Here is a 13,150-nt window from a genome sequence, read left to right as displayed (position 1 = left end):
AATATTATGCTAAGTGGTATGCTGTGTAATTTTAAGGGGAGAATGGCCATATATGACTCTCATCAGATTCTCAAAGAGGTCAGTGATTCCACCATCCTACATGTGGCTAAGAACCACTCAATTAGAAGGATGACCTAGAGGTAAATGATCTTTGCTAGAATCTTCAGATGTGGTTAAACCACATGGAAAGAAAATTTTACAAACACCAGCGATAAAGCATTTAAAGATAGGGAATTTAAAATGTTAGATGAGGGAGTTGAGGTTAGCAGATGTAAGCTATTATATACGGAATGCATAAAAAAATGGGACCGACAGAGAACTATATTCAGTATCCTATGATACATAATGGAAAAGAATATAAAAATATATATATATGTCTGAATCACTTTGCTGTACAGCAGAAATTAACACAACATTGTAAATCAACTATAGTTCAATTTTTAAATGTGAGATGAATGAAATTGATAAATGTCAATAGACTTCACTTTGACAGAGTTAACTTCTTCTTTCCACATAAATCCAGAAAAATAAGAAATAATGCCAGCTAGCATATATTGCAGATATTATAATCCTATATGCATGCCTTTAGCAAATTTGAATAACTTGATTGAAGAATATGAATGATTTTATTTGCCTAGTTACTTTGGAAGCATAAACCTGGAAGTTCTGTTTCAGTACATAGTACATAAATCTCTCCCCACTTCATGGAACAGAATTAAAAATGGACAGAACTTTTAGTTATATTATTTCAATGAAATAAGCATACTAGAACAAAAGGCTGCATTTTTTTACTGCAAGTAATATGGAAACAGGTTTTATCTTATTGGTAGAGGAAAAACTAAAGATTATTCAATGGACAATAAATGTTTAAAACCATAGAAAAAGAAAGGAAAACCCCTTCAAAACAAATTAACAGAGTGTCAAAATTTTGATACAAGTCTGAAGTGAGAAAAGTCAGTGATCTAATAATGTGAAAATATCAGGACAAAAGCCTGTTAAAAAACAAACAGGATAAGTAAAATTGAAATAATCCACAGTGATTATCTACACTACTGAGGGTTAGAGTTGAAATGAAGTGACACAGATCAAATAACAGGAACGTCATTCTTACATTTTCTTAAACATGTTCTAACAAAACATTAGGAGAAATAGGATATTTATTGGCTAAACAACCTAATACCTCATATGATTAAAATTGTATATGTGTATCATTGGCATTTCACGAACAAACGTTGTTCTTTAAAATGATACTCAAAGTATAGAGCATCATTAAAATTTTTTTTGAAACAAACTGGAATTTAAAAAATTTTAACAGCGACTTCAAAAGGGGGGAATCTATAGAACTCACCTGCCCAGGTTGATTTGATCCTGCCTCCTGCCTTTCCTCTCCGACTTCTCTATCCAGACCGGGAGGAAGGCTGGGGCTGAAGGCCATGAGGTCTGTCTTGGGCGGGCCCTCCCCAGAGCACACCCGCTGCCGCCTCTGCTGCGAGTAAGACCAGCTCCCCACCGCGCTGGAGTACACCAGCGTGGGCTTCCCGGGCCCGCACGCGCCCTCGCTGGGCGGCGCCGAGCACCGCAGCGCCGTGTACAGCAGCAGCGTGAGCACAAACAGGCTGGACACCGCGCAGATGGCGATGATCAGGTACACGTTCACATCCACTAACACCGTCTCCGCTCCAGCGGCGCCGGTCGACGCCCGCGAAGAGGCCTTGGGCGCCTGGCCGCTGTCCTCCAGCGACAGCAGCACGGTGGCCGTGGCCGTCAGCGCCGGCTCGCCGTGGTCCTTCACCAGCACCAGCAGACGCTGGTGCGGCGCGTCCGCCTCGTCCAGGGCGCGCGTCGTGCTGATCTCGCCCGTGTACAGCCCCACGCGGAACGGGCTGCGCGCGCCACCCGCCGCTGGCTGCAGCTCGTACGACAGCCACGCGTTGTAGCCCGAGTCCGCGTCCACCGCGCGCACCTTCGCCACCACGTGGCCCGCGCCCACCGACCGAGCCACCAGCTGGCTCAGCGCGCCCGCCCCGCCGCCCGGCCCGGGCAGCAGCAGCGCGGGCGCGTTGTCGTTCTCGTCCAGCACGAACACCTGCAGCGTCACGTTGCTGCCCAGAGGCGGCACGCCCGCGTCGTGCGCGCTCACCTGGAACTGCAGCAGCTCCAGCTCCTCGTGGTCCAGCGGCTGCAGCGCGTACACCTTGCCGCTCTCCGCGTGCACCGACACGTAGCTCGACAGCGCTCGCTCGCCCACCCGCCGCTCCACCAGCGAGTAGGACACCAGCGCGTTCTCCTGCGCGTCCGCGTCCCGCGCCGACACCGTGAAGATGTGGCAGCCGGGCGGGTTGTTCTCCTTCACGAACACCGTGTACTCGGGCTGCGCGAACGCGGGCGCGTTGTCGTTCACGTCGGCCACCTCCACGGACACGCTGGCTGTGGCCCACAGGGAAGGCGAGCCCCCGTCCCGCGCTGTAACCACCAGTTTATAGACAGACATGCTCTCGCGGTCCAGGGCGCTCTCCAGCACTAGTGAGTAATAGTTCTTGAACGTGGACATGATCTTGAAGGGGACGTTGGGCGTTAGAGAACAGATCACCTGTCCGTTGGCACCAGAGTCGCGATCAGATACACTGATCAGCGCAATGACCGTGCTTGGCTGAGTGTCCTCCCGCACTGGAAGAGACAGGGAAGTCACAGTGACTTCAGGGGCGTTATCATTGGCATCTAAGATTTCGACCCAGACTGTACAGTGACCTGCCATTGGGGGATTCCCCTTATCTGTAGCCTGTACATCAATTTCATAAACCTTGTTTTCTTCATAGTCTAAAGTTCCATTGACCCTTACTTCTCCACTGTTTTCATGTAGTGTAAATAAACGTTTTCCATTGGGCTTAATCGACATCAAGGAGTATGTCACCTCCCCGTTGACTCCTTCATCTTGATCTGTGGCGTTTAACTTTATCACAAGAGTTTCTTTAGCTGCGTTTTCCATCAATCTCACCTTGTATTCTGATTGTTCAAATTCCGGATCATTGTCGTTAATATCCAAGACGCGGACGAAGAGATGAACAGTGCCAGTGAGCTCCGGTTTCCCGCCGTCTGCAGCCGTTAATAGTAAATTAAGTTCCGCAGTTTTCTCTCTATCCAGAGACTTCTTTAATGTAAGTGACAGCCTTTTAGTCTGCTTACTATTTGTTGGTAATTCTAAAGAAAAGTGCTCATTTTGACTTAGTCTGTAGGTCAATTGAGCATTCTCTCCAATATCCGCATCAGAAGCTCCCTCTAGAGGAAAATGAGAGTCAGGTTGCTTAGATTCAGAAATCAGCAGCTTTTGTTCTCTGAGAGAGAACACCGGTGGATTATCGTTAATATCCTTTACTTCCACCTCCACATGGAACACCTGCAGCGGCCGGTCCACGATCACCTCCAGGTGGATGCTGCACTCCGCGCTCCGCCCGCACAGCTCCTCCCGGTCGATCCGAGAATTCACAAACAAAATGCCATTCTGCAGATTTACCTCCAGAAGGTCCCCGCGGCCTTTGGACGCCACCCGGAACAGACGCGGCACCAGCTCCGTCAGCTCCAGCCCCAGGTCCTGGGCGATGCGGCCCACGAAGGTGCCGTGTTTGGCCTCCTCGGGAATGGAGTAGTAGACCTGGCCGCTGCCCGCCTCCCAGGCTGCGAGAAGCAGAAGCGACAGCAGCAGTCGCCCAGTGTCCAATCCCCTTCTTTCAGACGCGAACATTGCATACATTGACTTCCCAAATAAGATTCTTTACATTTACAGTACCATAGACTCCAGTTTTGGGTTAAAAATCTTACTGAATTTTTGAGAAGTTTCAAAGGATCCTTTAACGGTAGCATCCGGCATGATGGAGTCTTTAAATGCGGAGTTCCTGGCTGCTCAGACCAACCCTTGAATGAACTATTTCCTCCAAGTAAAGAGCGACACCTTGTGCCTGAAATTGTGAGTATTGTACACTACATCCAATACCACAGAATTTTACTTGAGAAAAAAATAAGTTCACGTGTTTCAAGCTATTTTACCCCCCAAATCATATTTCCAAAGTGCTTATTTGTGGAATAAAAATCAGATTTTAAGTCATATTGAAACTGATGGTATATGGAAAATGGCATTTTATTCTTGATTAACATCAAATTGAAATATTTGTTCCTATGTTTGATGTAGAGTTTTACAATTGAAAAAATTATGAAAAAATAAATTCAAACATTTCCTCATATAAAAATATCAAATTTGAATTGTTTTACTTCTAGTCACCCTTGTTACTTTGGCTGCTAGGAAACTCAAAGACAAATTTGAAGTTTTAATAACACTTCTTTAGTCTTTAAGTCTGCATATTGTGTTTTTATCTATGTGCACTTGCTTTCTACTTATATTTTTATTAGTTCTAATTCTTTATCATTATTTATATTTAATTGTGTTCCTGTTACAAACAACTTTATATGCATTGAAGAACAACAAGAAAAACAAAAATATATTTCAAATTTGGTAGTTTAAAACATAAAATTCATAAGAGAAAAGTCTATTGATGTAGATGAAACATATTTGGCATATATGCTTTCTCATGTAAGTTGCATTGCGAACAGTATAATAAGAGATATCAAAATGACACTTTATGTAATAGTGTCAATATATGAAAGAAGTAGTCTTTTAACTATAGAATGAACTTTTTACCATTCAATGAAATAAAAATCACCATGAAAATTTCTGTGCCATATTGGTATTTCCACTCACCAACGCTGGCTTTTGTATATCTATCAAGTCATATTCATGAAAATAGCTGACCTATTTCGTCTTAAAAGAATTTTGGGTTTGAGATTGTAAGTTTATCCAAAACAAGGGAAATGACTTCTAATCACATTGCCTCTAAGTGCCTAATATTGTGCTAAAAAATCATAGAAAATAATCAAACAATTCAACCAAATGCTAAATGAACTTCCATGTTACTTCCATTAGCACTAATGGAAATTCGATTTCATAAAATACCAACTAGAAAATCAGAATTGTTGATGTGAGTTTTCATTGCCTGAAGTTGTAATTTAGTTACATGTCCTTCATCTTTTCATATTACCTTGGGATTTAAGGAGGAAAAAAGAGGGTACAGTGGAAGTTTAGAGTAGAAAGTGGTTCAGAATAAGTATCACTCTAGCTTGAGTATTTTGTTGTATGGTTTTAATGGTTCATGTCGAATCTAAAAATATTACAATGAAAAAATTACTAGTATATTTATTTGTATGTTAATATTTTCCTTTATCTTGAACACATACATATATTCTATTGCTAATTTCAAACCTTGTTTCATTTTTTTCAAATTTACTCTTTTCCCAATATTATTATCTGCTAGAATTCTTTTTAAAGACAATTAAAAATTATTTCTTAAAAAACAAACAAAGCAGGCTCATCACCTTTTATGACACTGAATTCTGTTATGCATCTATAAAACAACCACTCATATGAGCCTCTTTTCAAAATATAACATTAGGCTAGATAACAGTAGGTTTAACATGATGTTCAAGGCCTGTCAGATTTATTTTGTAGAAGAAAGAAGCAAGAGGCCTCCAACCCTTCCTTATGGAAACTGGGTAATGAGATGTTATATGCAATGTGGACTCTTTAAAGGCAGAGAAATAAACATGAGAATGTTTACCCAAGGGAGATGATGATATTACATGTCTGAATTAAAACCAGTTGTTAATTTAGGAATTACTTTCCAGAAACGTGGTATTTTGCAAGTATATAAAGTGACATTGGATGAACACCAATTCGTAAAAGAGTTTGATATATTGTATGAACCAATGACACGACTTTTGCACTTTGGCTGTGCTATTTCAGATATCACTATCTCAACTAGCTCCTAAAGAATAGATTATGATATCTTTGAACTCATCTTTGGGGATGGGCCTGAGATCCGGCAATAGGCTAATGCCAAGAAGTCACATCGATATAGTTGTTAACATTGATTTTGTAAGATTGATTGAAAAGGCTAAGGAACTTCATGCCTGACCTTTTCTAAATCAATCTTGTTAGTCTTAAATTCCAGCTGTATGTCTTGATAGTCAAGTATTGGAGTGCATGGTTTAATGTTCTACCAGTCCTCATCATCCACTATTACTTCATAATAGGTCTAGTACTACTATTTATTGAAAACATTAAACAGAGAAATAGATCTTGAAGCCATTCTTGGAAACCCAGTAGGTTCTTCAAAATTAACAGATTAGAAGTACTGTCTACAAAACTGTAGAATATACGCAGTGATGTTCACTCTGTGCTATCATGGCTTATTGAAGTATACACAGTTATTTGATCACAGATCATTTGTTCAATTGGCACAAATCTCTCAGACAACAAGACTGAAGGAGTCTGAATCTTGAAAGACCCACACACTTTCAAAGATTTTCATGAGAAATATATACCTTTAAAGCTGTTATTGAAGTATACAATTTTGGAAACAATTATTGATCCTTCACTGATGTTCAGGATCCAAGAAATAATCATATTACTGCTTATATTTGTCAAAACATTATTCTTATTCACAGTGTAAAAAGAACAAGGTCATTTCCACATGTATTATTTGGCTTTGGTGTTCTGCAAGAACTTTGCAGACCTCAGTCTTCTGATTTTCCTCATATATTAAATGATTCTGCTTATTTATATCACTTCCAAACAACTGATCAATAGTCCTTATCAGACAACTCTTAATTATTTACCGATCAAATAATGTAAAAACCTATCTCAATATGGCACTAAGACAAATGATAATCATGTCCATGAAACTTCTGAGAAAAAAAATCACTTAGCAACATAAAAAAATAAACATAAAAAAATCTTAATTCCTATCTCAGTTATGATATTGTACAAAGTTAACCATGAAGATAATCATGAAGGGTTTTTCTAAGCAAAACAGAAAGGAGGATTACTCTGTATACAGCTTGTGCTTGATTCTCCTAGCCAGAACTATGCCTCATCAGATAAAAGATTTACTCTACAAAGTTCTACAATAAATTAAAGAATGGCTCTCAAATCTAAGAGATATGCATTTGAATATCATCTCCATCATGTACTAGCTGGATAGCAGTGGACAAGATAGATAAACATCTCAACATCTCTAATCTTTAGAACTTGGATAGTCAAATGTACTTTACAAGTTGTTATAAGACTTAAATGAAATTATGTATTTTAAGCCCTTCATGCCATATCTTACAAATAGAAATATCTCAAATAGTGGTGGTTGATCATAGTTAGTGACCAATGTTTACTCTTGTTCTATTCTGTAGCTATCAATGAAGAAAATTCCAGTACCATAAACTAGGATATGGCTTTTCCTTTTCTGAACATTTCCTAATGTTCATCTTCATGGAAATCATCCTACATTCTAGGTAGAAAATAGCCTCAGAATTTCTATTAACTTTACCCTATCTATAACGTGGTTCTCCTCCCATATGTAAATATATCATATATAATTTATTTCTCCATTCAGTACAATTAAAGAATCTCTAATTTGTACATTTGAGCCAAAAAGAACAAAATAAACTTCCACATTATTTGATTCACACCCTTACAGCTCTAATTTCAAGTTCTCTGTGATATCTTTAAAGAAAACAATTCACATGAAAATAGCATTGAGACAAAAAAAGAGTTTGTATCAATATATCTAAAGTACTCAATGTTAAAAACATTTTGAGTACACAATGTTAAATACTGAAATGTGATCAACAGCACCATTGTCAAATGGAAGTGCCTTTATATATATTCCATGATTGTTATGCTTAAATTATTTAGAGCAATATTATTTTGAAGACCAGGCATCTTGGTGAATACAGGCAGAAGTATCACAATTCCCCTATATGGGAAGACCCTTTTGAACCTCAAAGCACAAAGAAGTGTGAATTTTCCCACTCTAAAATATTTTCATACAGCCTCATTACAGGTACCATGAATGGAAGAAATATAAGTATGGTCAATGCTCAAATAAATTTTCCAAATAAATTAGAAGATGGCAGAAATTAATGTGGAGGAGAGCAGCAATGTGTTCAACACATTGCTAGCAAAATTGTCATTACCTTAGAAAGGGAACTAGCAAAATTGTCATTACCTTAGAAAGAATTTTAAGTTGTCTATCTGAAGCAGCTGAAGACTATGAAGAAAATAAGTTTAAATTATGAGGGGATTAAAGACAAAAAAAGTAAAATCATCCCCAAAGGAAAGGCTAAAATTCTACCTACTTTCTCAAAGAAGCATGTCATTGATTATAAAGAAACAAAATCATTTATAAAATGAGGCCACCTTAACAGCCCATGCTCGTCAGTAATACACAAGCTTATAGATTATAGGAAGGTAAGAATGTACACATGTATAAACCCCAAAAAACCAAATTATGAATTGTTAGGGTAATTTTGAATGCATAAACATAATGCGTAGAGGACACCAAATAGAATAAGAAAATGAATAGGAAGAATAAACTTGCTGCAAAATTGAGAAGTAGAAGATTTAAGCCTCACCCACATCCTCCATTTCCCATCAGTGATCCTTGTCTCCTTCCTGGCTGACTTAGCCTTGCTCATTTACAGGAAGCTTTAGCAGTCTATTTCATTTTTACTATTATTATTATTTCTCCAACTAAATAATATTCCCCGTATATTCAAGAAGACTGTGGTGAAAAGTAATAAAAATGGCTGTACTTCCATTGTGCTTTAGAAAAAACCATCGCAAGAAAAAGACAACAAATAACTGAAGCAATGGACTTAACAGTAATTTGTTAGTGAACTACTATGTGATTGACATTAAGAGGCATGATACATCTCAGAATTACTGTACTTACATTCTCGCAAAATTCCTGTTGGTCTCCAATATCTCCAGAACTCGAACCTGGAGGGACACTAGGGCTGAAGGCCATGAGATCTGCCTTGGGCGGCCCCTCCCCAGAGCACACCCGCTGCCGCCTCTTCTGCGAGTAAGACCAGCTCCCCACCGCGCTGGAGTACACCAGCGTGGGCTTCCCGGGCCCGCACGCGCCCTCGCTGGGCGGCGCCGAGCACCGCAGCGCCGTGTACAGCAGCAGTGTGAGCACAAACAGGCTGGACACCGCGCAGATGGCGATGATCAGGTACACGTTCACATCCACCAGAGCGGCCTCCGCGCGAGCGGCGCCCGTCGACGCCCGCGTAGAGGCCTTGGGCGCCTGGCCGCTGTCCTCCAGCGACAGCAGCACGGTGGCCGTGGCCGTCAGCGCCGGCTCGCCGTGGTCCTTCACCAGCACCAGCAGGCGCTGGCGTGGCGCGTCCGCCTCGTCCAGGGCGCGCGTCGTGCTGATCTCGCCCGTGTACAGCCCCACGCGGAACGGGCTGTGCGCGCCACCCACCGCCGGCTGCAGCTCGTACGACAGCCACGCGTTGTAGCCCGAGTCCGCGTCCACCGCGCGCACCTTCGCCACCACGTGGCCCGCGCCCACCGACCGCGCCACCAGCTGGCTCAGCGCGCCCGCCCCGCCGCCCGGCCCGGGCAGCAGCAGCGCGGGCGCGTTGTCGTTCTCGTCCAGCACGAACACCTGCAGCGTCACGTTGCTGCCCAGAGGCGGCACGCCCGCGTCGTGCGCGCTCACCTGGAACTGCAGCAGCTCCAGCTCCTCGTGGTCCAGCGGCTGCAGCGCGTACACCTTGCCGCTCTCCGCGTGCACCGACACGTAGCTCGACAGCGCTCGCTCGCCCACCCGCCGCTCCACCAGCGAGTAGGACACCAGCGCGTTCTCCAGCGCGTCCGCGTCCCGCGCCGACACCGTGAAGATGTGGCAGCCGGGCGGGTTGTTCTCCTTCACGAACACCGTGTACTCGGGCTGCGCGAACGCAGGCGCGTTGTCGTTCACGTCGGCCACCTCCGCGGACACGCTGGCCATGGTCGACAGAGAAGGCGAGCCCCCGTCCCTCGCGATCAGTACTAGAGCATATTCCGACACTTTCTCTCGGTCCAGGGCGCTGTCCAGCACTAGCGAATAGTAATTCTTGAAGGTGGACACCAGTTTGAAGGGGACTTGGGGTGTTAGTGAGCAGGTCACCCGCGCATTGCCACCGGCGTCATGGTCGGTTACACTGATTAGAGCGATGACAGTCCCCGGTGGAGCATCCTCTGGAATAGAAAGCAACAGTGACGTCACTAGCAACTCTGGGGCATTATCGTTGATGTCCAAGACTTCTATCAAGATTGTGCAGTGACCAAACATTGGGGGGTTTCCTTTGTCAACTGCTTCTATTTGAAGTTTCCATAATTTAATTTCTTCAAAATCTATTTTTCCATTCACTTTTATTTCTCCACTGTTTGCATCTATGCGAAAAGAGGCTTCTGTATTAGAGGAGACATCAGTTGCAAAGGAATAAAGAATGTGGCCGTTTGAACCCTCGTCCAAATCCGAGGCGTTAAGTCTAATAACCAGTGTACCGTTTCTTGCATTTTCCAGTAATTTTATACGATATACTGCTTTGTCAAACACTGGGGCGTTGTCATTTACATCCAGCACTGTGATGTTTAACTCTACAGTGCCTGTCAGCTCAGGTTTGCCCCCATCCGTTGCTTTGAGCACCAAGAGAAGCTCTGAAGTGACTTCCCTGTCTAAAGGTTTTTTTAGTACTAGTTCGAGCGGTGTTACCTGCTCGTCGTTGGTCGGTACTTCCAGAGAGAAATACTCATTGGGGCTCAGTCTGTAAGTCAGCAGAGCGTTGGCCCCGATATCTGCATCGGAGGCGCCCTCTAGTGAAAAATGAGAGTCAAGAGGCCTAGTTTCGGAAATAAAGAGATTTTTGTGTGTCGCTGGGAATACAGGCGGATTGTCGTTAATATCCTTTATTTCCACCTCCACATGGAACACCTGCAGCGGCCGGTCGACGATCACCTCCAGGTGGATGCTGCACTCCGCACTCCGCCCGCACATCTCCTCCCGGTCGATCCGAGAATTCACAAACAAAATGCCATTCTGCAGGTTTACCTCCAGAAGGTCCCCGCGGCCTTTGGATGCCACCCGGAACAGACGCGGCACCAGCTCCACCAGCTCCAGCCCCAGGTCCTGGGCGATGCGGCCCACGAAGCTGCCGTGTTTGGCTTCCTCGGGGACCGAATAATGGACCGGGCTGCTCCCTGTCTCCCAGGCTGCGAGGAGCAGAAGCGAGTGAAGCAGGAGCCAGGCTCCCTGCCTCTCTGGTCCTGAAGTTAACATCGTGACTCGCTTCTGGTTAGTAAATAAACACTTCATGAGTAGAAACATGTAGTCCTTTTGAGACCTTCCTTCTGAGTCTTTGTTCCTGATATCCCAGCTGATCTTAACAATATGGATGTGTTTATAGTCTATAAAGCACCGGAACAGTGGCGAGCCTTTCTGGTGCGAGAATAATCGTTATTTATTTATTTTTTTTCCGGTTAAAACAATCCTCTCCTTGGAGAACAACGACATCCTGTGGCTTAAAGTGGAAGTGTGTTTATCGTTTGTACTTTCTTTCACTTATATTGCTTCTTTCGTGATTCCTTCATATTGGTCCATTGTGTGTGTGTGTAATTTTAATTCTTTCATTATATATTCTTTGTGTGTGACCACTAGCTCTTTAAAGGTGGTTCGGTTTTACAAATTAGAATTCCAAGAAGAGTTTTATCTTGGATATGGGTATCTAAGAGAACGTATTAGATCGCTATGTTATGTATATGAACATGAAAAAAATCCATATATGTAGGTTATTAGCAATACAGTTTTTTAGACTTTTAGAAATAGATCATTTTTGATTGGCTCCTTATTAAGTTTACTCCATTGCTAACACTCTATAATGTTCTATTGCTTAATATTTATACTATGTAAATTATTCTAAACATTTAGTCCAATTGTGTAGAGGATAACTCAAAATACCAGTTCTCTAAGTTACCATCTCAACTTGAGGGTGTTTCAAACCCATGCTCATATGCAAGCTACTTATCAGTTTGTCCAAAAAACATATTTGCTTCGATGTTAATGAATTTACCAAGTACTGACTCCTGGAAATACAAAACATATTTACCTTTGTCTCATTTAAAAGTTTTTTTTTCAATTACTGTATGTGCTCAGGGTGAATGCTGTAGTTTCCAACCCGAAGGACAGTGTAAATTTGCATTATATTCATTGCTATTTGTAAAAGTAATCTCTTTCTACCCCCCACACAAAAAAAACCCACTGATGAGGAATTCAAGTTATATTTGTCACTTTGTTTATACCCGTTCTATTCCAGAATGGGTTTAAGGAGATTAGGGTATCAAGAGTATTCTAAATCTTATTTAATCACTCAATTTTATTTTCTTGTTTTACTCAAATTTTTTTAAATGCTGAAATTTGCATAATTATTGATTGCAATAAAGTTTATCAGTGTTGTCTTAGAAAAATACTTTAATCCTGAATTTCCCTACTAAAAAAAATTATAAATGTTTACCCAAGGAAATCTTAGATTTTATGTAATAGCTACAGTCTTTATTTTAAACACATTTTAAAATAGTGATTCAATAATTAAATCTATGCCAAAGATTTACAGTTCTAACTACAGCTAGTTCTTTTATTAATTGTGGAAGCCATAAGTTCAAGACCAACATATTTACCTAAAGAAGAGAAGGAAAAGTTTTAGCACATGGGGGTGGCTAAATTTGAGAAAAAGACATGACTAGGAAATAAACCTCCTCATGTTTGCTGATTGAAATACTTCATTCCCTTTAGGAATGACTCCATGCTGTAGGTCCATTCTATTTTTGCTTTTAAGAATCCCTTCAGGGCTTCCCTGGTGGCACAGTGGTTGAGAATCTGCCTGCCAATGCAGGGGACTCGGGTTCGTGCCCCAGTCCGGGAAGATCCCACATGCTGCGGAGAGGTTGGGCCCGCAAACCATGACCGCTGAGCCTGCGCGTCCGGGGCAAAAAAAAAAAAAAAAAAAAAAAGAATTCCTTCACTAATTAAGTACATATGAGAGATAGTTTTTAAATCTCCTACGTTCCAAGGCTATCATATAGCTAATTACTACAGTATACCAATAAACCTATGGGTTCATTACTCTTTCCCCCCCCCCACCACGCAGCATGTGGGATCTTAGTTCCCCAATCTGGGATCGAACTCCTCACCCCCTACAGTGGAAGCGCAGAGTTTTA

General features: G+C 42.2%; 2 protein-coding genes across 2 annotated transcripts in view; both read right to left on the bottom strand.

The window, feature by feature from the left end:
* Positions 1-3,739, bottom strand: part of LOC132517141 (protocadherin alpha-C2) — a 105,874-nt gene extending 102,135 nt beyond the window's left edge. Inside the window, exon 1 of the mRNA XM_060143788.1 lies at positions 1,408-3,739. Within this exon, the coding sequence (XP_059999771.1) occupies positions 1,408-3,739 (2,332 nt within the window). The remainder of the gene's footprint in view (positions 1-1,407) is intronic.
* Positions 3,740-8,771: 5,032 nt separating this feature from the next.
* Positions 8,772-11,216, bottom strand: LOC132518400 (protocadherin alpha-10-like). The gene has a single exon (XM_060146364.1). The coding sequence runs from the start codon at positions 11,214-11,216 to the stop codon at positions 8,772-8,774; it is 2,445 nt and encodes an 814-aa protein (XP_060002347.1).
* Positions 11,217-13,150: the final 1,934 nt, after the last annotated feature.

The sequence above is a fragment of the Lagenorhynchus albirostris genome, chromosome 3 (assembly GCF_949774975.1).
Source record: "Lagenorhynchus albirostris chromosome 3, mLagAlb1.1, whole genome shotgun sequence".
NCBI classification, from domain to species: domain Eukaryota; kingdom Metazoa; phylum Chordata; class Mammalia; order Artiodactyla; family Delphinidae; genus Lagenorhynchus; species Lagenorhynchus albirostris.
This window is presented reverse-complemented; position numbering and strand designations above follow the sequence as displayed.